This window comes from Oreochromis aureus, linkage group 3, assembly GCF_013358895.1.
Source record: "Oreochromis aureus strain Israel breed Guangdong linkage group 3, ZZ_aureus, whole genome shotgun sequence".
NCBI classification, from domain to species: Eukaryota; Metazoa; Chordata; class Actinopteri; order Cichliformes; family Cichlidae; genus Oreochromis; species Oreochromis aureus.
The window spans coordinates 93,711,475-93,733,155 of NC_052944.1; the positions used below are offsets into that span (position 1 = coordinate 93,711,475).

General features: G+C 41.0%; 1 protein-coding gene, 1 long non-coding RNA gene and 1 pseudogene across 3 annotated transcripts; 2 read left to right on the top strand and 1 right to left on the bottom strand.

Annotated features, from left to right (window-relative positions):
- Nucleotides 1-3,862: 3,862 nt before the first annotated feature.
- Nucleotides 3,863-4,532, top strand: LOC120438483 (annotated as a pseudogene).
- Nucleotides 4,533-13,249: 8,717 nt separating this feature from the next.
- On the bottom strand, nucleotides 13,250-15,699 carry LOC120438479. Of its 2 annotated transcripts, none has more exons than XM_039608881.1 (6): nucleotides 15,567-15,699; nucleotides 14,995-15,257; nucleotides 14,609-14,799; nucleotides 14,382-14,475; nucleotides 14,006-14,198; nucleotides 13,250-13,387 (listed from the first exon to the last, which is right to left on the bottom strand). In XM_039608881.1, the coding sequence occupies exons 1-5, from the start codon at nucleotides 15,654-15,656 to the stop codon at nucleotides 14,006-14,008; spliced, it is 831 nt and encodes a 276-aa protein (XP_039464815.1). In that variant the 5' UTR covers nucleotides 15,657-15,699; the 3' UTR covers nucleotides 13,250-13,387. The 2 variants fall into 2 exon arrangements, with proteins under 2 accessions (XP_039464815.1, XP_039464816.1); XM_039608882.1 differs by having other exon boundaries at nucleotides 13,262-13,387; nucleotides 14,016-14,198.
- Nucleotides 15,700-20,083: 4,384 nt separating this feature from the next.
- On the top strand, nucleotides 20,084-21,296 carry LOC120438488. The gene is made up of 3 exons (XR_005611934.1): nucleotides 20,084-20,095; nucleotides 20,373-20,542; nucleotides 21,083-21,296. It is a non-coding gene; the product is annotated as an uncharacterized LOC120438488 (long non-coding RNA).
- Nucleotides 21,297-21,681: the final 385 nt, after the last annotated feature.

Genomic DNA, 21,681 nt, shown 5'->3' on the forward strand with positions numbered 1-21,681 from the left:
CTGCGTCACCCTCCTGGAAAGAGCTGAGGAGAGTCCTCGACGTTTGGGGTGTGCCACCAAATAACTCAAATGGACTCAATCAACCTATCAGAAGCTTCTTAAGCTCAGAATGGAATCATCTGGAGATTTCTTCATGTTCAGAGACACAGTAAAGTTAGGGTATATATACTTCCCCCTTTGATTATAGTAATGAAAAATGCTTAACCATTTTGTCTCTCTTTATTCTTACATTTCACAAATAAAAAAATATGCTAATATTTATTGATCTAGAACAACGAAATTTACCCTGATTTGATGTTTGACTGTAAAGAAAAAAACTTGTTTTTTTCTGAAGTGTATGTAAATGGTTTCAATGTAAAAATAGAACAAATATTTGTAAATCTGATAAAACCATACTAAATTCATCACTGAACATAGAAAATATACAAGATCTTTAAACTGAAAAACAGAATTTTATGAAAAATATTTACTCATTTTGAATCTGATGGGAGCAACTTGTCTCTAACAGTTGAGACAGAGCCATGTTTCCCACTGTGCAGCATCTCAACTGTTAGAGACAACAATCTGTAAACATCTGAGGAGAGCAGCTGCTGGACTTCGCAAGGGGAATTTGGTCTTGCTCTTGTCTGATAGAGGATTAATACACGATTGAGATTCTTGTTCCTCACCTCTGACCTGTATGTAGAGTAGGTTTTATAGTGTGTTACTGACCTTTGACCTGCAGCTCTACTGCTGTCAGTGTCCGTGTGTTTCCATATGCACTGATGGTGCAGGTGTAGGTGCCGCTGTCAGAGGTGATGGGGTTCCTCAGAGTGAGGCTGAAGTCTCCGGTCCTCAGAGAGTCCGTCTTCATGGACGTTCTTCTCTTGTAACGCTGGTTTTGGTCTCCCAGTTCATCTCCTGCTGGGTTACGCTCGTGGACGATTGGAGGAATGAGATCATGGCGACTCCACACCAGAGTGGGATTTCGAGGTACAGAAGTGTCCTGACAGGTCAGCAGGACAGACTCCACCCCTTCATACACCTCCAGAGCCGAGGCATGCTGGGAAACTGAGGACACAGAGAAAACTGTGCTAAGAAACGCATAAGACAAGAGACACTAGAAACAACAACCCACTTCTACAGTACCCAACATGTTCGTGATGATGATGACCAATCAGACACTGTGTCACTTATGGAGGAGACAAACAATGAAGCAGTTGAAGGTACTAAAGTATCAGTAAATGTTCAGTGTTCTTCAAATAAAACAGATGCATCAACCCAGACTGAAATAAGTAAGTCAGATGTAGCAGTACAATGGCAATCTAATGTGCACTTTCCAGTCTCAACGGACCACACCTATACAAGTAGACAGAAGACTGAAGTGGACAAACAAGTAGACGTGGATGATGGTAACTCCCAAGATTTGTTCATGTCATATGATGAATCTAGTGAACCAAAGTCACTGCGCAGTCAGTATGACCCTGAATTCATTATAAGTTCTTCTGATTTGTCTCAAAGCACTCTTGAGTCTCAGACTTCAAATACTGCACATACAAACACAAGACTTTTTCTAGTTTATGAGCAACAGTTAAAACAATTACTTAAGCATTGTATGAAGTGTGGCTCCCCGATTGTACAAGAAGAAATCAAAGAGCTTCAAAATGAAGGATCACAGTTGACTCTAGACCTCACGTGTATTAACAGTTGTAGTTACAGATGGCAGTCTCAGCCTGCTTTGAGTGGAACTTAAGGACAAGGAAACCTGCTTTTAACAGAATCAGTTTTTTTTCGGTGACATTCATTTTGCTAAATTTGAGCGTTTTTGCAGTAACCTGTGTCTTGTTTCTGTATGTTGTTGTGGGTTCTCAATAATGACACCGTTACTTGAAGAGAAGGTATTTTGTCGAACTGTAGTTCACATGTAAACAAAGCTTCGCCATCACAGTCTGCTCTGAGGTAACTCCCCTCTAGCTCCCCCTACAGTCTGGGCATATTAACAACATAAAACATGATACTAAGCAAATATGGATTTTCTGTTATTATTACATCATCCCTTTATTCCCTTTATTTAAAAAAATAAATAAATAAAATAACTCTACTTTCACAAACAAACAGTCTCTGTTTTTACTTGTTAAACCAGGCTTTGTCAATTTAACGTTAACAACACATCTAGTTTTCAACAATTATGGTCAGTTCGACAGTAATACGCAATCATAGTGCAACTTGCATAAATACTATGACATTATCATCTTCCAAACAACATGTAAACACATTACATCTGTTCAGTCAGTCTCATAGGTGGCTTCACTTTTCTTACAGATATTCTGTGTTTGTTCTTGTGTATGTGTAGGTGTTTCAGGTGATAGAAGCTCACGTGTGTGTTGGGGTTGTTCAGCAGCCTCCAACCTCTGCTCCACTACTACTGGTCCCTTAAGAAGATCTCGGCGAGTTCGTCTCAGAATAGCACCATCTTCTGTCTGAATGATGTATGATTGTGGTTGATCTTCGTTTAGAACAGTGGTTCTTAACCTGGGTTCGATTGAACCCTAGGGTTCCCTAGGGGTTCGGTAAGTTCAGGTAAGTTCTTAATTCCTCTGTCATAATAGAACTTCTGCTTTGCTTTTTGTTGCTCTTTGAACTTCTTCACGCTGGTTCCCTCCTTTGTTTTAAGCAGGTGATCCTGAATGGGTTTGGTTTTGGGTGCGGCTTTAGTGGCTCGGCAGGATTGCTTGCTTGATATGTCAGGCATGTTGAACAGTTCGAGACTTCATGTGTCACATCCTGATTAATCTGTGGGCAGTACATCACCTCACCTGCTCTCCTTTTGCATTTTTCCATGCCTAGATGCCCTGCGTGTATCTTTTTGAGCATCTCTCCTTGCAGGCTCTTTGGGATGACTATTTTACTTCCCTTGAACACCACATCATCCACTACAGACAGTTCTGCTTTGCAGTTCCAATACTCTTGAATAACAGGTGAGCAGTTTTGCTTACAGCTGGGCCATCCATCTATGATGGTTTTGCGCAGTGTTTGTAGTGTTCCATTTTTGCTTGTCTCTGTTCTTATGAGCTCCATCTTCCCTTCTGCAACAGGAAGTGCACTTGTGACCATGCTCACATATGCTCTTACATCATCATCAGTCTTGGTGTTTGCCGGCTCATTCGCATCAACAGCTCTGGATAATGTGTCAGCTGTGTACATCAGTTTGCCAGGGGTGTACACCACGTTAAGTGTGTAACGTTGCAGCCGGATCATCATTCTTTGGATTCTCAGCGGACGGTCATTTAGTGGTTTTTGGAACAATGCTATCAGTAGCTTGTGGTCAGTTTCAACACTGATGGCCTGCTCGGACACAAACTGGTGAAATCTTTCACAGGCGTATGTTATGCTGAGCAGTTCTTTTTCAGTCTGTGCATATCTTGTCTCTGCGTCTGTCATGGATCGCGATGCATATGCAGCAGGCTACCACTCATGATTCGTGATTCGACTCCAATTTGATTCTCTTTTCAGTTAGCTGTCTCAATGGTGCCATTTTTTCAGAGAGATTGGGTATGAATTTGCCCATGTAGTTTGTCATGCCATTAAACCTCTGCACATCTTTCTTGCACTGCAGCCTTGGCATGTTTTTAATTGCAGACACCTTTTGAGGATCAGGGCCCTGTTTCAGAAAGCCGGTTTAGTGCAAACTCTGAGTAAGTATACCCTGAGTTAACGAAAACTCTGGGTTTTCGGTTTCACAAAGCGAGTTTAGATTAATTCTGAGTGAGTTACTATGACGACACACTCCGTGAAGCTAACCTGCCCCCTAGCAGGTTTACTTCAACTAACCCTGACCTTCTCCGCCTCTTTGTCGGAAACCTGACTGTAGGAAGTGTCAGACATGGCGTGCCCCTTCCTTGAAGAGCCAGTAGATGTTGAAGCCCAAATTCTCCGCAGAGCTCTCCGTCGGGAGAGAGTGATTAGAGCGCGTTTGGACATTTTATCATTTCCTGATGATTTTCTGTGTGACCGTTACCGTTTTTCAGCACAATCTATAATTTATTTGAATAACATCCTCAGGCCTTATATTGCTCATGTGACACATCGCGGACATTCTCTCAGTTCTGTACATATTATTTGTATTGCACTTCGTTTTTTTGCAAACGGGAGCTTTCTGTATAATACTGGTGACGCTGAGCACGTTTCCAAGGCTACCGTCTGTCAGGAATGTTACAGTTGCACTGAAACGTCTCCTGTACTCGTTTGTGGTGTTCCCCGGTCACAGACCCACAAGATTTATCAAAGAGGGATTCCACAAAATTGCAGGTATCAGGATGAACAAAACCTAATTCATGATGTGGTGATACTTGAACTACTACTTAGATTTTACATTTATTTTCAGGGTTCCCAGGCGTGATTGGCTGTGTAGATGGCACTCACATTCCAATCATTGCTCCTTCAGTAAATGAAGGAGACTATGTGAACAGGAAGTCTTTCCACAGCATTAATGTACAGGTACATAGTTCCCTGTAGCATTTCAAACTAACAAATTATTTCATTATAGTAATGGAGTATAGTATAGGCCAACTGCTCAGCCTCTGTGAGTGGTGGTGGTGGAGGACCCCACCTGTTTTTCGGCCTCCGCTTTTTTTTCTGTTGGCTATAACGGGTCACATTTGAGCATACAGAGTAAGCAAATATGTACTTGTAATGTGCTCAGATAATTTCAATAAGTGCTTACAGAAAGAAAATTAATGTAGCCTCTAACTGCAATTGATTTACATAGGACAAACAGACCAAGCACTATGGCTCATAATACAATTACACCTTACCTGTTTGGACTATATTTTTATATTTCATTTTTACTTGCTGCCAGGAACGTTTGGGGCCTGTTGGGTTGCACCTGCGCTCACATCACATCACAAAATAAAATGTATAAAATAAAAAATAAAAAGAAATGTAATAAAATAACGTGTTAAATGGGTGGAAATCCCTAGATAAATGTTTAAATTAACACTCACGCATTGACTCTGACGGCTATGTTTTGCCATGCATGCTCCCTTTCTTTTGCAGCTGAGGCTGTGTTACTTTTTTTCCGCAAAATTTGCATGTTATCGGCATATGCTGCCATCAGAATTTCGGCCTCAAGCGCTGTAAAATACATTGACCGCGCCTTCTTTCCCTCCGTCTCCATGGTGACTCGCTTAATCTGTGCTCCACTAATCAGGGCTTTATGCGCGCGCTTAACTTGGGGTTAAAGCAACTCCGTGTTGATTGAACTAATTGTTATCAGCCTTTCTGAAACCGAATATTCTGAGTTGGACAGTTCGGGGTTACTCAACCCTGAGTATCATTTTTAACTCTGAGTTTTCTAAACCGGCTTTCTGAAACAGGGCCCTGGTCTGATGCCTTCACTGCTCAGAATATCTCCAACAAATGTCAGTTCCTTTACCTTAAGCTGACATTTCTCCTTGTTCAGCTTCAGATTGGCTTTTCTGGTTGCTTCAAAAACATTTCTCAGTCTCATGTCATGTTCAGCTTTTGTGCTTCCCCACACAATGATGTCATCCATTGATGTGTCGACTCCTTCCAGGTGTTCATAGATCCTGTGTATTGTCTTGTGATACACCTCAGGTGCTGAAGCAATGCCAAACGGCAGTCGCCGGAATCTGTACCTGCCAAATGGGTTGTTGAACGTGCACAGTTTTGAACTTGCTTTGTTCAGCTTCAGTTGCCAAAATCCTGAGGAAGCGTCTAGCTTGCTAAAGTACTTTGCTTTTGCAAACTGTGACATTATTTCTTCTCTTGTAGGTAGTTTGAAATGTTCTCTCTTTATTTCTCTATTCAGATCTCTAGGATTGATGCAAACACTGAGCTTTCCAGTCTTTTTCTCCACAATAACAAGAGAACTCACCCACTCCGTTGGTTCATCAATCTTTTCAATCACTTCCAGGTTTTCCATCCTGTCCAACTCGGCTTTCAGTGGCTTTTGTAGAGCAAATGGTACTTTGCGGCATGGATGTATGACTGGTGTTATACTTTCATCGACTCTGATTGTGTGTTCTCCAGCAAGGCAACCAAGTCCCTGAAATAGGTCACCATATTCCTTCATCAACTCATTATAGTCCCTATTGTCAACAGATTCCACAACGAGCACTCTTTTCACTAGGTTCAGACTCTCACAGGCATGTAACCCTAGTATAGGCTGCACATTCTTCGGCACCACAATGAATGTTAGTGTGTGCTCCTTGTCTTTGTGTGTCACTTTAACCATGCATTTTCCTTTCACAGGTATTTCTGCACCTGAGTATCCACTCACTTTCACCTTTGTTGCATGTATTTTAGGTCTGGCTCTGACTTTCTTGAACTCTGCTTCTGATATGACATTCACTTGAGCTCCGGTATCAAGCTTGACTTTCATGAGTGTGTCATTCACTTTGAGTGTCATTATCCAGTCCTTTTCACCTGTCTTATTGTCTGTCACTGCCGCTACATAGAGTTCCTCTGTGTCTTCTTCATCCACAGTATGGACTGTACTTTGTTTCTGGGTTTGAGCTTTGCAGCACCTAGCATAATGGTTATTTTTGTTACAGTTATTGCATCTTTTCCCATATGATGGAAATTTTTAGGAGGATGTTGCATTCCGCAGCGACCACAAGTCTATGTCTGCAAGATGGCGGCGCGTGTAGACGCAGCGACCTCACGCTCTCCTGAAAATGCGGTGTTTTGTTCGTCAAGTAAGTGTCTTTCTGCAAGTGTTTTTCGTCAGTCCACGTCGGAATATGTGTACAGTCGTCAGGCTCTCTTACACATTCGGAGAAGCAAGATTTGCCAAGTTTTGAACACGAACGTTGAGATGCTAAGGGAGATAGGACTTCTGCGACAGCCTGCTAGCTGGCCTAGCAACTCACCGGACTCGTCTGCTACCCCTCCCGGGCAAGGAGGCGTCGGGCGGTGCGCTAGGACAAGGAAGCGGGGCAAGCGCGAGGTGTCCGAGTCAGGCTCGAGGCTAAGCCAACTCGCCCAGCCATACCATCGATCCTCTTGGCCAACGTCGATCTCTGGACAATAAAATGGATAACATTCGACTTCTGAGATCAGCGAATCGCAGAGTAAGTGACTGTTGTGTGCTAGTTTTCACTGAGACATGGCTTAATGACAACATTCCGGACTCGGCCATACAACTGGAGCAGCTAGCATGCTACAGAGCCGACAGGGCTCTCGTGAGACGGAGGCAAGACCCGAGGTGGCGGGTCTGTGTTTACATCCGTGACGAATGGTGTCGCGATGCCACTGTAGTACACAAACACTGCTCATCATTGGCGGAGTTCATGATCGTGAAGTGTCGCCTTTCTACTTGCCCAGGGAGATAAGTTCGATCCTGTTGGTCGCTACTTATATACCTCCATCTAGCAACAACAGTGATAGAAATGCGGCGCTGAACGAACTGTATCAGGCCATCAGTGAGCAACAAACAACACACCCAGACGGTTTCATCATCCTCGCAGGAGACTTTAATCATGCTGATCTTAAAACTGTTCTCCCAAAGTTTCATCAGCATGTACATTTTCCAACAAGGGAGACAACACATTGGACCTGGTCTACACACAGGAAAAGGAGCATACAAAGCCATCCCCTCCCCACATCGGCACCTCTGATCACCTCACTGTTATGCTAATGCCAGCATACAGACAGAGAGTGAAGGTCATCAAACCTGTTACGAAAGAGGTAAGAGTGTGGCCACAGGAGGCCACCTCTGCTCTTCAAGACTGCTTTGGGTCAACTGATTGGAACATATTCAAGGAAGCAGCCACCTACAATAACATCATAGACATTGAGGAGTACACAGACACGGTGAGCTCATACATCACCAAATGCATTGATGATGTTACACAAATGAAAAGTATCACAACCCGAGCCAACCGGAAGCCATGGCTAACAGGAGATGTCCACAGGCTGCTGAAGGCCAGAGACAAGGCCTTCAGAGCTGGGGATGAAATAGGCCTGAAAACAGCGAGAGCCAACCTGTCCCGTGGCATCAGGAAAGCGAAACAGGACTACACACACAAGATAACCTCCCACTTCAATGATAGCAAGGACGCACGAAGCCTATGGCAAGGCATCCAGGCTATTACAGACTACAAGCCTGCAGCGCCGTAGCTGTGAGAGCGACACCACTCTGCTCAACGACCTGAACAGCTTCTTTGCACGATTTGAAGCACAGAACAATACACGCCCACAGAAAACACCACCACCTCCACACGACCAGCCTCTGTGCCTGTCTGCTGCCAGCGTGAAGAGGACACTCATCACCATCAACGCCCGGAAAGCAGCGGGTCCAGATAACATCCCTGGTAGTGTGCTGAAAGACTTCATGAGAGGAGCTGAAGAATGTCTTCACAGACATCTTTAACATCTCCCTGAGGCAAGCCACTGTCCCATCATGCTTCAAGACTGCCACCATCATACCTGTGCCAAAGAAACCATCCCCAGCCTGTTTCAACGACTACCGCCCGTGGCACTGACACCCATTATTATGAAGTGCTTTGAACGACTAGTCATGTCACACATCAAATCCACCCTGCCTCCCACCCTGGACCCATACCAGTTTGCATACAGAGCGAAACGATCCACAGAAGATGCAATCTGCTCTGCCCTCCACCCAGCCCTAACTCACCTGGACAAGAAAGACTCATATGTGAGAATGCTGTTCATAGACTTCAGCTCAGCATTCAACACCATAATACCACAACAACTCATCTGTAAACTGGACAGACTGGGCCTCAGCACCTCCCTCTGCAACTGGCTGCTGGATTTCCTCAGCCAGAGGCCTCAAGCGATGCGTGTGGGCAACAAGGTCTCAAACAGCATCACCCTGAGCACGGGGGCTCCACAAGGCTGTGTGCTCAGTCCTCTGCTCTTCACCCTGCTGACACATGACTGCACAACAACCTACAGCTCTAACCACCTTGTGAAGTTTGCGGACGACACAACGCTGGTGGGGCTCATCACCAAGGGCGATGAGACCCACTACAGGAAAGAGGTTGAGCTCCTGACCACGTGGTGCAGAGACAACAACCTCCTGCTAAATGTTAGCAAGACCAAGGAGGTTATTGTCAACTTCCAGAGAGGCCCCACCTGTCACCCCCCATTGACCATCGACGGCGCTGCGGTGGAGAGGGTGAGCAGCACCAAGTTCCTGGGGGTGCACATCAGTGAGGACCTCTCCTGGACCACCAACACAGCATCACTGGCCAAGAAAGCACAACAGCGCCTCTACTTCCTGCGCAAACTCAAGCGGGCAAGTGCTCCACCACCCATCCTGACCACATTCTACAGAGGAACCATTGAAAGCATCCTTTCCAGCTGCATCACTGTGTGGGCGGTAGCTGCACTGACTATAACAGAAAAGCTCTACAGCGCATTGTGAGAACAGCTGAGAGGATAGTTGGTGTACCACTCCCTCCCTGCAAGACATCTACACCACCCGCCTTACCCGCAAAGCCATCACAATTGTCAACGATGCAACCCACCCCGCGCACTGTCTGTTCAGCCTCCTGCCCTCCGGAAAAAGATACAGAAGTCTCCACTCCCGCACTACCAGGCTCACCAACAGCTTCATCCACCAGGCTGTGAGACTGCTGAACTCTCTCCCCTCCCGGCTCCCAGCCAGCAGAACCACCAGACTGGCAGGAGTATAGGAACACAGACTGGACCCTACCACCCCCCCCCCCACACACACACACACACACACACACACACACTCCACAACAAGGAAACACTCTCTACATTCCTGACTGGAAACGACTACCTCTGCATTACAATTGCACACACCTGCTGCCTTATATTTTTTGTATTTTTAGTATTTTCTTTAGCACTATTTATATTATTTATATTACTATTACTGCTGCTACAGTCTTATGCTGCATTAAAACAAAAACACTTACCAACCACAACCTGGGACTACGTCAAGTGAACTAGTACACTACTTTCCAGGGCGCACTGTGGAACACTTTATTATATGTTATATGTTATGTGTAGGTCCTGTCTTGTTATATTCTGTATGTTACCTAAATGTTGTTCATCTGCACTTTATTGTTGTCTATGTCTACGCATGGGACAGTGTGAAACGTAATTTCAATTCCTTTGTATGGCAAGTACATCTGAAGAAATTGACAAATAAAACTGACTTTGACTTTTTCTTTTCTGTTTGCTGGCGATTTTAATTGCAGTTTTATTTCAGCAGCAGCACTCTTCTCTGTGTGTGTTCTTATTCACAGCATCCACTCTGCTGCTGTCAATAAGCAGTTCTTTAGCTTGTGCCCTCATGTTTCAGCTGCTCTGCACAGTGTTAATGCTTTTTTCACATCAATATTTTCCTCTCTCAGTAGCCTCTCTCTCTATGGTGGCCCTGAAGTGCAAACCACAAAAACAAATCACGAAATGCACAACAAATTGAAAAGCGCAACAACAAATTGAAAAGCGCAAAAACAAATTCACTAAACGCAAAAACAAATTGAAAAGCGCAAAAACAAATTCACAAAACAATCCGTGTACTTTTCGGTATTTGAAGTTTCGTTTCAGAAAGTATAATTTAAAAAAGAAAATGAGACACTTATTTAATTCTCAACTTAAAAAGCTAAAATGAAAAACGTAAAACAATTGTTTTTTTCATTTTGTCCTTTCGCACATCAGAAACGAAAAACCCAAGAAAAAAGAACGAGAAAGGGCCCTTTATTTATTTTGTCTGAACCGGAAGTTTTAGTAGGTCAACAACCTGTACAAGTGATGCGCAAACTTATGGCAAACACTGTAGTGTGGACATCATGACGTTGGAAAAATACTCAGACGTGATCATGGAGATGGCAAAACAAGGCCTGTCATCGGAAATTATATCAGAGCGTCTGTCATATGAACACGGGGAAGTGAGAGGATTTTCTGCGAGAAATGTTAGAAAGTTTTGTGCTGAGCAAATCACTAGCTGTCGACTCTCGGACACACGGTTGGAGCTTGAGGTGACACAAGCTATAAATGAGGTAAGGTACTTTCTTCCTTCACCTTATGACTGTGTATGGTTGTCTTAACTGGGTTGTAAGGGGGTTAGTCTAGACTGTGTGCGCGCGCCCGCGCGTTTTTTTAGCGTCTTGCGGGTGGTGGGTAACGTTAGTTATTTTAAAGATGTCTCTCACTGGTATTTGTACAGTTAATTAGCACAATACTTTAGCTTTACACATTTGCTTTCAGAATAAGCTACTTTACATTTGTTGTTCTAGTAGTAGCATGATCTTTTATTTTAAACAGGTGGGCCCAACATATGGCCGCAAAATGATGAAGGGCTATCTGTCCACAAAAGGGGTACATGCTGCAGAGGGACGAATTGGGTCAATTTTAAGAGAGGTGCATCAACCTTATCATGAAGCAAGACGCCAGGTAGCCTATGTTATTTAATCTTCCACTAGAACTGTATTCCAATGTTCTTTGTCATATTTGTGATATACATCATGTAATGGTAGGGCCTAATTCTGTTTAACAGATGTACGCCCTGCTTTAACAGTTACTTGACTCTTCCTCAAACGTATGATCAAATCTGCCTTTATCCAGTCAGCTGTCATTTATTTTTTGTGATTTTTTTGTAAGGGAGCTCGGAATCTTAATCCCACACCGTACCATGCTGAATGCATGGGGCACAAGGTTCACCTGGACCAAAACGAGAAACTTGTAATGTTTGGAGTCACCCATGTTTTAGCTGTAGATGGATTCAGTAAAAGATTGTGAGTCATTCCACAATGCCAATCAAAAACAACTTGAGCATCTATGAATATGTTTTCAGGTAATACAACCTCTCAAACCATTTATTTCATCTTAAGTGTTTTGATGGACATGTTAGTCATATTGGACATGAGCTGCACCCAAATTTACAATATTTGATTTTCAATTAGACATGCAACAGATGGGTCTGGTTATGTTCCTGAATATAATATATTAAGAACTTACCAAACATTTTGATCAACATTTTCTATTAATGTAAAAATAAATAAAATGGAATTGCACATGAATCATTTAACTACTTTATTGCAATTAATCAGTGTTCATTTATGAATGGAACAAGGTTCTTGGATTTCCACATATCTTTCAATTGTTCTGACATACATCTAAAGTCTGAGCATGACAGTGACATTGCAAAGAAACTTAAGAAATATATGTTGTCCTACTACAACTAAAATATTACCCAAAAAAACATGAATGAATACATTCAAAATAATAACACCTTTGCTGGTCTTAAAGCAAAATAGTTAATAAATGTTCTTTATTTTTCCTGTACCAGACCTGCAGTGATCACCTATGGTATGTGGGACCAGGTGCTGAGTAGACCATGGAAAGGAATTTTATTTAACACTGTTCATGCAAGAGATGCTGTCACATCATCGCTTCAATCAGGAGAGACTGCCTTATTTACAGACCTCATCCACAAGAGTAAGATTTAAGTACCATTAACATCAGCTGAAATTCTTATACTATTACGTGTACTACTACGTACATTTAAGACATGTTTCTTTTAACTCTTTTAGAACCACACAGTTGAAAGGATTTGGCCTGAAATCAACAACCGTGTCAACTACCCACTAAAAACTGCCCTACTCCAGCTGATGGACCAGGAGGAGATAGATATGGAGGATAACCTTGTGCGATACTGTGTGTCCAATCTAACCTGTCAGCTGTGTAACATTGGTCTTGCAAGTGTGGTAGAATCATGGAATGCTCATAGAATCCCAGGTAAAAAAAAAAAAAAAAAAAAGTCAGATTGCTTACAACCCTGATAATGAACATTTAAACACCTCCTCTATTTTTTACAGGAAAAGGCATACCAAATCACTTTGCAGAACATGGGTGTAAAAGAAGAATTTCTCCAGAGCTCTTGCCAAATGCACTTGAAGCAGCAGACCTTTACAGGCAGCACTTGGGATCTGCACTCAAAGAATATTCGACTTTTGGAGTTGATCCCTTCACAACCGAACAGGACAAACTTAGAACAGAGAGTCATTTTGCAGAAAAATATCCTGATATTTCACATTTGTTTTTTAGAGCCGTAAATGGTGACTTTATGCCATACAAAGAAGCTCTGCTCTGTCTCATAAACATAACTCAGAGAAATGTATGAACCACTGCATCTGTAAACTGTACAGAACAGACAAAAAAAAAAATCAACTGACTGTAAACATTTGTGTGTACACACTACATTACTCCTCTGCAAAAAAAGATTTCAATACAGAAAATGCAGCTGTTAGACCAGTAATTTGTAGAACTCCGTTGTTACTCTCCCTGCATTTTGCACAGTGCTGTGATGTCTCTTGCCACTGTTCCACACATGTCTTGCAGCCAATAATGCTTCTGCAGCACAGTGAGAACACTGGATCCTCAATGATGTCTGCAAAAGTAAATCAGATAAGTGAGACTGTTATCCATTTATGTTGAATTTAGTTCAAACTATAGGTTCAAAGTCAGTCTTGACATAAATTTACAGACAGCATGCAGAATATTTTTGGTTATTCTGTAATTACTCTTGTTCACGCTGTTCTGAGAAAGTCCCTGTCTATATTTTGTCTATAATTGATGAGGGGCAAAATCAGTACATTTTCTCAATTAGCAAGCAAGAAAAATGAAAAAGTTACAGGTACTTGATTCAATATATGCAACTACAGTCCCATTTTAAATGTGAACTTTTTAGTTTTACATTACTGTGAACAGTGTACCGTCACCCATACTGACATTGTAATCAATTTGAAAAGCTATACTTTCATAGTCAAGATTGCAAGGAGAACCCAAATTAAATGTGCATGTAAACTTTTGAATGTTATGTTACAGTAGACCTGCATCTTGATTGTCTGTGCCTAAGTATTTAAATGGACACTGCTGAATAAAGAGCCTATGTTTGGTAAAAAATGTTTGTCCAAAGTAATGATTGAATGTGGTTTGACATTGTTTTAATTGTAATTAAAATGTTAGTGTAGATGTAATGTATTTACTAAGCAACATTTGAACATACTCATACAAACCACGCAGCTAAATCCCTCCTTGAGTGTCTGCAGCTTGGGGTTGTGACTTTCTGGGCAACTGCAAGATCAGTGAGCTCTTTGATTGCTGCTGTGACAGCTGGCAGACTTTGAGATGCCAACACCAACTCTTCTATTTTGTCACTCACTTCTCCCAAACTGGCACTGTCATCATCTTTACGGCTGCTACAAATAAAAAAATGGATAATCAGATGTCAAAGCTACTTACTGGCTTAAAGAAACATCACATCACTTACTGATAGATGATGATTTATGTAGTGATGTCTTACTGCTATTATAGGATTTAAATCAAATTAATTCTTCTATATTGATGTTCATCCTATAGTATATACATATTTATTCACATACCTCAGTTTCTTCCTCTTTGTTCCCTGGAGGCAATTAAAGTCTTGTTCAGGCACAGCAAGAATTTTTCGTGCATTTTGTCTCCAGTACTGTGACCCTACAGATGAAAAACAAAACCAAAGAAACCTGTTTAGAAGCCAATACCATATTACCCAATAAATATTACAAAGAGTCTGGTAAGACATGTCTCTCCATAAGATATGGGCTTTAGCTGTAATATTATGGCTCACCTGTTGTGCCCTCCGACTCCAGAATTGCATTGCCCTGTGCATCTGTCAAAATTATTGGGTTGTAATTACCAATGGCATCTTGCACTTTTCCTACTATCCCTTGAAGCGTAGCCTCAGACTCCAGGAATCGTACAACCACCATTCTATTGGGAATCAACCTCCCACCAACTACATCTGCAAAGTACACTGATCTGTAAAACAAAACATAATAATTTTACATATCTTGTAAAAGACAGCAGGCCACAAATCCATTCAGTGATTGCTATAGGCAAATTGTACTAAAACAGCTTTGCTATTCTTAACAATTCAACTATCCATGCACCTTATGTTTCTTTTTATTTTGCCTGTTCTGTAATTTAATATTCAAGAACACAGACTCATCCTACCTCTGAAATGTTTTGGAGGACATAGGGGAACTTGAAGTAGCCTGCTGTGAACGTGAAGGTGCAGACGCTGCCACAGCTGGTGCTCGCATAAATGCAAAACGCTGCCCGCTGGAACCTGCTGTTGGAATTGACTCCATGTCTTCTCCGTGGACTTCATAGTGACCTCTGGGTGTAAGGTCTAATGCGCTGAAAACACCAGAGACCGCACCGGGGAACATAGCCACGTTTGAATCATCCGTGATGTACAGAGTATGCGCGGATACCTGTTTAAGAAAAGTTTCCGTAAATCACGTTGCTCTGCTAACGTGTTACTCCTGTGCACACGGTTAATAGGCTCTAAAGGCTTACTTATTAGCTAGTAGCCGGTAAAAGTCAATGAATAACTATTTACACATTAGCACATGTGCACAATTCACATATTAGCACAATGAAGACGGCTAGACATAGTATTAGTAAAAGTAGGCCTACATGAAATCACCAAATGTTAACGTTAGCCGTTCCGCAGTAAGGAAGAACAATAACGTTCATAAAAAAACTGCTGAAAGCAAAGTTTGCGAAGTTTACATATCTACCTGAAAGATGCGACCCAGTTTTTCTGCAGTCATGTCTTCGTCCCGGAGTGTCACTCTCTTAGTTTTCCTAAAAACAACGTAATGGTCCATCCTCTGTTTATTCCAGTGTAACTTTAAGGCCGTCGATCTCTTGTGTGGGGGGACGGTGTGCGCGCCATAAAAAACGCGCAGAAGAAGTACTTCCGTTTCAGACATTGAAAATGCGTCTATTTTTTGTTTTTGCGCTAGTATACTTTCATTATTTGAATCACGAAGAAATCCAAAAAGCACGTCTAATTTTAAGTGTATGACGGCTATTTGTTACCACCGAATGAAAAAACAAGTTATTTTCGCCATTTTTATTCTTTATCAAAAAAATTAAAAAAATGAAAATTCTTTTAAATATCGTTTTTTCGTTTTGGTTTCTGAAACAAAACTTCAAATACCGAAAAGTACACGGACCCAAAACGCACAACAAATTGAAAAGCGCAACAACAAATTGAAAAGCGCAAAAACAAATTGAAAAGCGCAAAAACAAATTCACTAAACGCAAAAACAAATTGAAAAGCGCAAAAACAAATTCACTAAACGCAAAAACAAATTGAAAAATGCAAAACAAATTGAAAAGCGCAAAAACAAATTGAAAAGCGCAAAAACAAATTGAAAAGCGCAACAAAAAATTCACTAAACGCAAAAACAAATTGAAAAGCGCAAAAACAAATTGAAAAGCGCAAGAACAAATTCACTAAACGCAAAAACAAATTGAAAAGCGCAAAAACAAATTGAAAAGCGCAACAACAAATTGAAAAGCGCAAAAACAAAAGAAGAATCACAAAAACAAATTGAGAAGCACAAAATAAAATTAAGATGCACGAAAACAAAAGAAGAATCACAAAAACAAATTGAGAAGCACAATTACATTAAGAAAACGGGAAAGGGTAGGTACCAGTCGGCAACAGGAGACATCACTGATTGGATGTCCGCGCTGTTCGTCTTTGGAACCGGAAGTTACTCTGCCTGTAGCGCATTTCGTTTGAAAAACGGCGGAATGTTTTGTCCTAGCTATGGGAAAAAGCTGGTTGAGGAGTCACCAAACTTTTGCAGCGGCTGTGGCGAGAGGCTTTATCACGCATCTTGCATCGGAGACACTTCACTCCCATTGAGTAAGTTAATAAGCATAATAAAATGTTTGTTATTTATTGATTTATTAGCCTAGCGTTAGCTGTTTCCAGACCATAGCAGACCAGAGGGCTGTTCCACTAAGCGAGCTCAGAAAATCGAGGCTCATTTGAAAATGCACGCAGCTATCAAAATGACTGCTCAAGACCTTTCTAGTAGTGAAGGTTTGAGGGCAGTTCTAGTGTTAACAAACCTCGCAGCTAGGGTGCCACGGACCAGACTTGTCCACAAGCATATTGCATAATGAATGAGCAGAAAGACTGCAGGTTAGCCTCGTTCCTGGAACCGAATTTGGGGCAATCGAGCCTGGATTTTCAGAGTGAGCCTGGCTTTTGGGATTACTTGCTTCGTGGAACAGTCTTCTGAGCATTTCCACAACTGAAACGATAATAAATTAGTTCATTTATTATGTTCGGTTAACTTTAGGAACTAACACTATTATGTGTCTATACATTAAAACTTACTGGTGTAGAATTGTATTGGTCAATAGTATCAGTTACATTGTCATTCCTTGGTAGAAATTTTCTAGTGAGATTATTCAGTGTTGTCCTTATTTGCGTGTTGTGTGGACAATGGAATGTCACATGAATGAATGTCTTTAATGTGTGACATTGTAGTACATTTTTCCTTTGTTTCCTTTAGCATCACAGACTACCTCAAACTGCCCGACTCAACCTTCAGCACCTTCTTAGAATACAGAAAAAGAAAAAAATGAAGAGAGGCAAAAGTTTTCTGAAGGGAGGAAGGGCTTAAAGAAAAAGGAAAAAAAGAAAGGTTCAGGTAGTTTGGCTAGCTCTGTCTGAAAACAAGTTGAGGTTAATTTTCTAATGACATTCTTTTGTTATTCCTTAGGGGAGTTGTGTAAAAAATGTTCAGTGTAGTAAAGCTATCCAGAATAAGAACAATTGTTTACAAGTAATTGTACATTTAGGTTGTCAGGAAGATCCCTCTTTTGCAGTTAATAAATATTCAAGTTTGAATAGATCTGCTTAGAGTCATATTAGTATCTACTTGGCCCATTGTTCATGTCTTTTTCCTTACAGATAAATGTCGACTTGATGACCATTAAAAGGGTGGTTTGAAGCCATACCGTGGAAAAACTATTTTCCTAACAACAGACCCTGACGCTACTGCCACAAGTCTGCTCAATCAAGCTGTTAAAAAAATGAAGGACTTTAACAAAGATCTAAAAGATGGACCTTTCCTTCTTCTGTATCCGGATGGCACTGAGGTCATTACTGTCCCTGGAACACAAAGACCATTTACACTTGAGGCTTATAAGGCTGAAGTTGGCAAGCCTTATCAAAGAATCACTGTTTTCATCTGCTTGAAGAGTGACTTTGAAGATGGTAAGCTGCTAATGTTTGTTTGGATTTTGACACACATTCCCTTAGTTTCAACAAATGCTAATTTTGAAATTGTGAAATGACAACATTACGCATAAAGCACCCAAGTCAATAGCATACCTACATTAAAATGGTGAATGGCCTGTATTTGATATAGCACCTTCTAGGGTTCTACAACCCCCCCAAGACACTTCACAACAAAACCAGTCATTCACCCACACACATTCACACACTGCTGGTGATTAGCTACAATGTGGACACAACTGTCCTGGGACTCACTGATTGAAGCAAGGCTGCTGTACACAGATGCCACCTATCCTCCCACTACCACCACCTGGCATGGAGGGTGAAGTGTCTTGCCCAAGGACACAACGACTGTGACAGACTGAGCAGGGCTCAAACCTTCAACCTTTTGATTACAGGGCGGGCTTTTAACTCCTCTGCTACCATTGCTCCCTAAATTAGCTTGTATATGTTATGTTTCTTCCTGGAAACATGAAATTCAGCCATTTTGGATCTACTGAGTCATGAGTTTTAAATGCTAACTTTATGCCTTTCAGTATTAATCTATTATTGATGATCAAATAAAGTTTCATACATTAGTATGAATTTAGTTAGCTTAGCTTAATTTGTTTTCATGTTTTGTAGTTGGAGAAAACTCAGACTTGTCTGACTCTGACCCAGAGATTGTTATTAAAAGGCCCTCTGAGTTTGATCTTGCTGATACACTGGTAAGTACAATTTAAATTTTTTATAGAGTTTTCTTGTTGTTTAGCCACCACCATTTGCCTCAGTTCAGTAAAACAGTTAATAGTTATATGTGAAATACATTTTGTGTGTGTGTGTGCGTGCTCAAGCGTGTGTTTTTGTTTGTTTGTTTCAGCCATGGGAACTTCAACATGAAAGCAGTCCTTTACAGAAAGCGGCAGAATATGAGTAAGTGATATTTGAAGAACATGTAATCTTTTACTGTTTTTTGCCTACACTTTGTATTAATGAGATATACACTTTTGTCATTCATTCTGTATATGGTTTTGGAACATGGACTACATAATACTTGTATTGCTTGTTTGTTAATCAAGATGCTTAAATATTCTCAAAGTGTCAATTAATATTTTCACAGTACACAACAAAAATGCTTTTCTTTGTTCTCTAAGGAAGGGTGCTGGGGATCTTGTGCTTGCTAATGAAGTACAACAGGTAAAAAACTATTTTATTAGTAAAACAGTGCAGCAGACAATCTCCACCGCCTTTACTTTGCAATTAGATAACGATTCACTGTTTGCTGAGCCCCCAGAAGAACCTGTGTTAGTAATTTAAACATTTGAATCCAATTAACCGCCATCTTGTTCTGTACAAGACATCATGCAATCATGAGAGAAGTATATATACCTTTAAAAAAAAAGTTTCCCTTTTTTTTAGAGACACCAATTTGCAGGCACATGGAATTATTGCAAATTTGGCACTGGAACTTGACCACAAGAAGGTCAGCAGGTTCAATATATCAAGGTCAGCTGTATGGGATGGAGCTGTTAGAGGATTTCGACGCAGCACATACTCTGACAACTACGACATGTTCATCAAGTTTAATGATGATGCTGGCAGCTTTGAAGAAGGTTTGGATACAGGTGGCCCGAGGCGTGAATTCCTCACACTTCTTATGGGCAGTCTGAGAAATCGCCCCATCTTTGATGGACCTCCAGAGAGCCGTTATCTTGTATATAATTCAAGAGGTGGATGTTTTCTCCGTAATTATTACAATGGAAATTTTAATAAAAATTGGCGTATTTTTTCATTAGCATATTTAATAGCAATTAACCATGATAATTATGTGCCCTGTATAACAGCTGCCAGGCAAGATTAGTACTTTTTAGCAGGAAAGATGATCGCTGTATCCATTGTGCATGGGGGACCAGCACCACATTTCCTCTCCAAGAACCTGGTCAACCACATCACAGGGAATCAGAGTTTCAGCGCCACTGTAGAAGATGTGCAAGATGAGGAGATCACAAAATTCTACATCAGGTAGAAAATTACCTAGGCTCAGGGAATGGGTTTACTTAGAAGACACTTGGGGCCAGTTTAAAAGATTTAATCAGGATAAAGGTTATCCGGGTTGGATCATATCTTGAAAGTAGGTTCAAGGTAGATTCTGTAATCTGAAAGGACAGATTTCCAACTCCCAACAACACAAGTGAAATAACAAATTGATTATTTTTTAATCCAATGTTTGAATGAATCGTAAAAGTAGTGAAAATTATATTTTTGTTTTTCTTACAGTAAACCTTTTTTTTTTTTTTAGGTCCTGAAAGCTGAATCAGAGGAGTCTTTGCATAATCTTATTTTGCAAAACAGCACAATCTTCCAAACTGCTGGATGCCTCAGAAACGTCAAGCCTTTTGAGAAACAAGCATTTGTGGAGGAGTACCTCAGATGGTACATCCTTGAAAGAAACCAAAGTGTCATTCAACGGTAAACTCATTACTCCTTTTAAATTCAGGATGGCCAGTTGCTCATCACAGCAGCCACTGACATTTTCAGACCTTCAGATGTATATGAAAAAACTGATTCAGTAGCATCCGTGTGATCTGATGAACAACAAGTTAATTCCTGAGCCACTGTCGCACGCTATTAACCTTTTGACACTAGAACTCTAATTTAGTATACATTTATTGTTCACAATGACCCATAATAATCATAGTCATGCAACATGATTAATTTTTCAGTTATTTATAAAAGAGGTGATCCTTGTTTGACACACTTGTTTATTCCAGTGTGAAAGCACTATTTTTTTTTAAATGCTAAAATCCCAATGAGCTCTTCTTTTTTTGCTGTCACAGTTAATTTCTGAGCGCTATGAATTGTTTTTGTGTATGAGTGATTCTATGCATTTGAAATCTGTCCAAATTTATAATGAAAGATCTAGTAGGTAAAGACATTTAAACACAATTTAGAAGACTGCAATAGTTATAGCTATAAACCAATTATTAGTTATTTGTCTATCCTTTGCAGATTTAAAGATGGACTGGAAAGTCTGAATTTTTTAAGTGCACTGCAACAAAATTCCAGTGTGCTGGCCCCACTCCTATGCTTCTCTGCCAAGGCCCTGACTGCTTCAGAACTGGAGAGCATGTTCAGACCTGATCTCAGCCCAGCAGGAAGCAACAAGCGGCATAAGGAGGTCCTAACACTTGGCTTTTGGGCAGATTATCTCCTTGATTGTGAAGGTTTGAATGACCATTTTTATTTGTGTATAGTTTTACGAAAGGAGAGGTGAGGAAATAAATTTTGTGTCTGGAAGATTTGATGATGTTTGCCACAGGGCTGACGGCAGTTCCACCGGCAGGAATGACACCACCACCATGCATCCAGTTTTTAAGTGTTTTGCCTTTTCCAGTTGCAAACACCTGTGCAAATACTCTGAAGCTACTCATCTGTGACTCATACAGCATCTTTAAGGCCAACATGGACTTTGGAATTCAAAATGCTCCAGGATTTGGATGTTCTTAAATCAGCAAGGTCATCAAGTTACAGTTACTGAGTTACCCTGTTAGGTTCAGCTGCCGTTGGCATACTACTTAACACATTCATGTGACAAGCAACTTCCATAT

What these genes read in the sequence shown, in the direction of transcription:
- LOC120438479 (XM_039608881.1), bottom strand. Translation starts at nt 15,656, where the DNA reads ATGGACCATTACGTTGTTTTTAGGAAAACTAAGAGAGTGACACTCCGG. An exon ending in AACTGGGTCGCATCTTTCAG is followed by an intron (nt 15,258 to 15,566) that starts GTAGATATGTAA and finishes TTTCTTAAACAG; the next exon opens with GTATCCGCGCATACTCTGTA. An exon ending in GGAGTCGGAGGGCACAACAG is followed by an intron (nt 14,476 to 14,608) that starts GTGAGCCATAAT and finishes TTTCATCTGTAG; the next exon opens with GGTCACAGTACTGGAGACAA.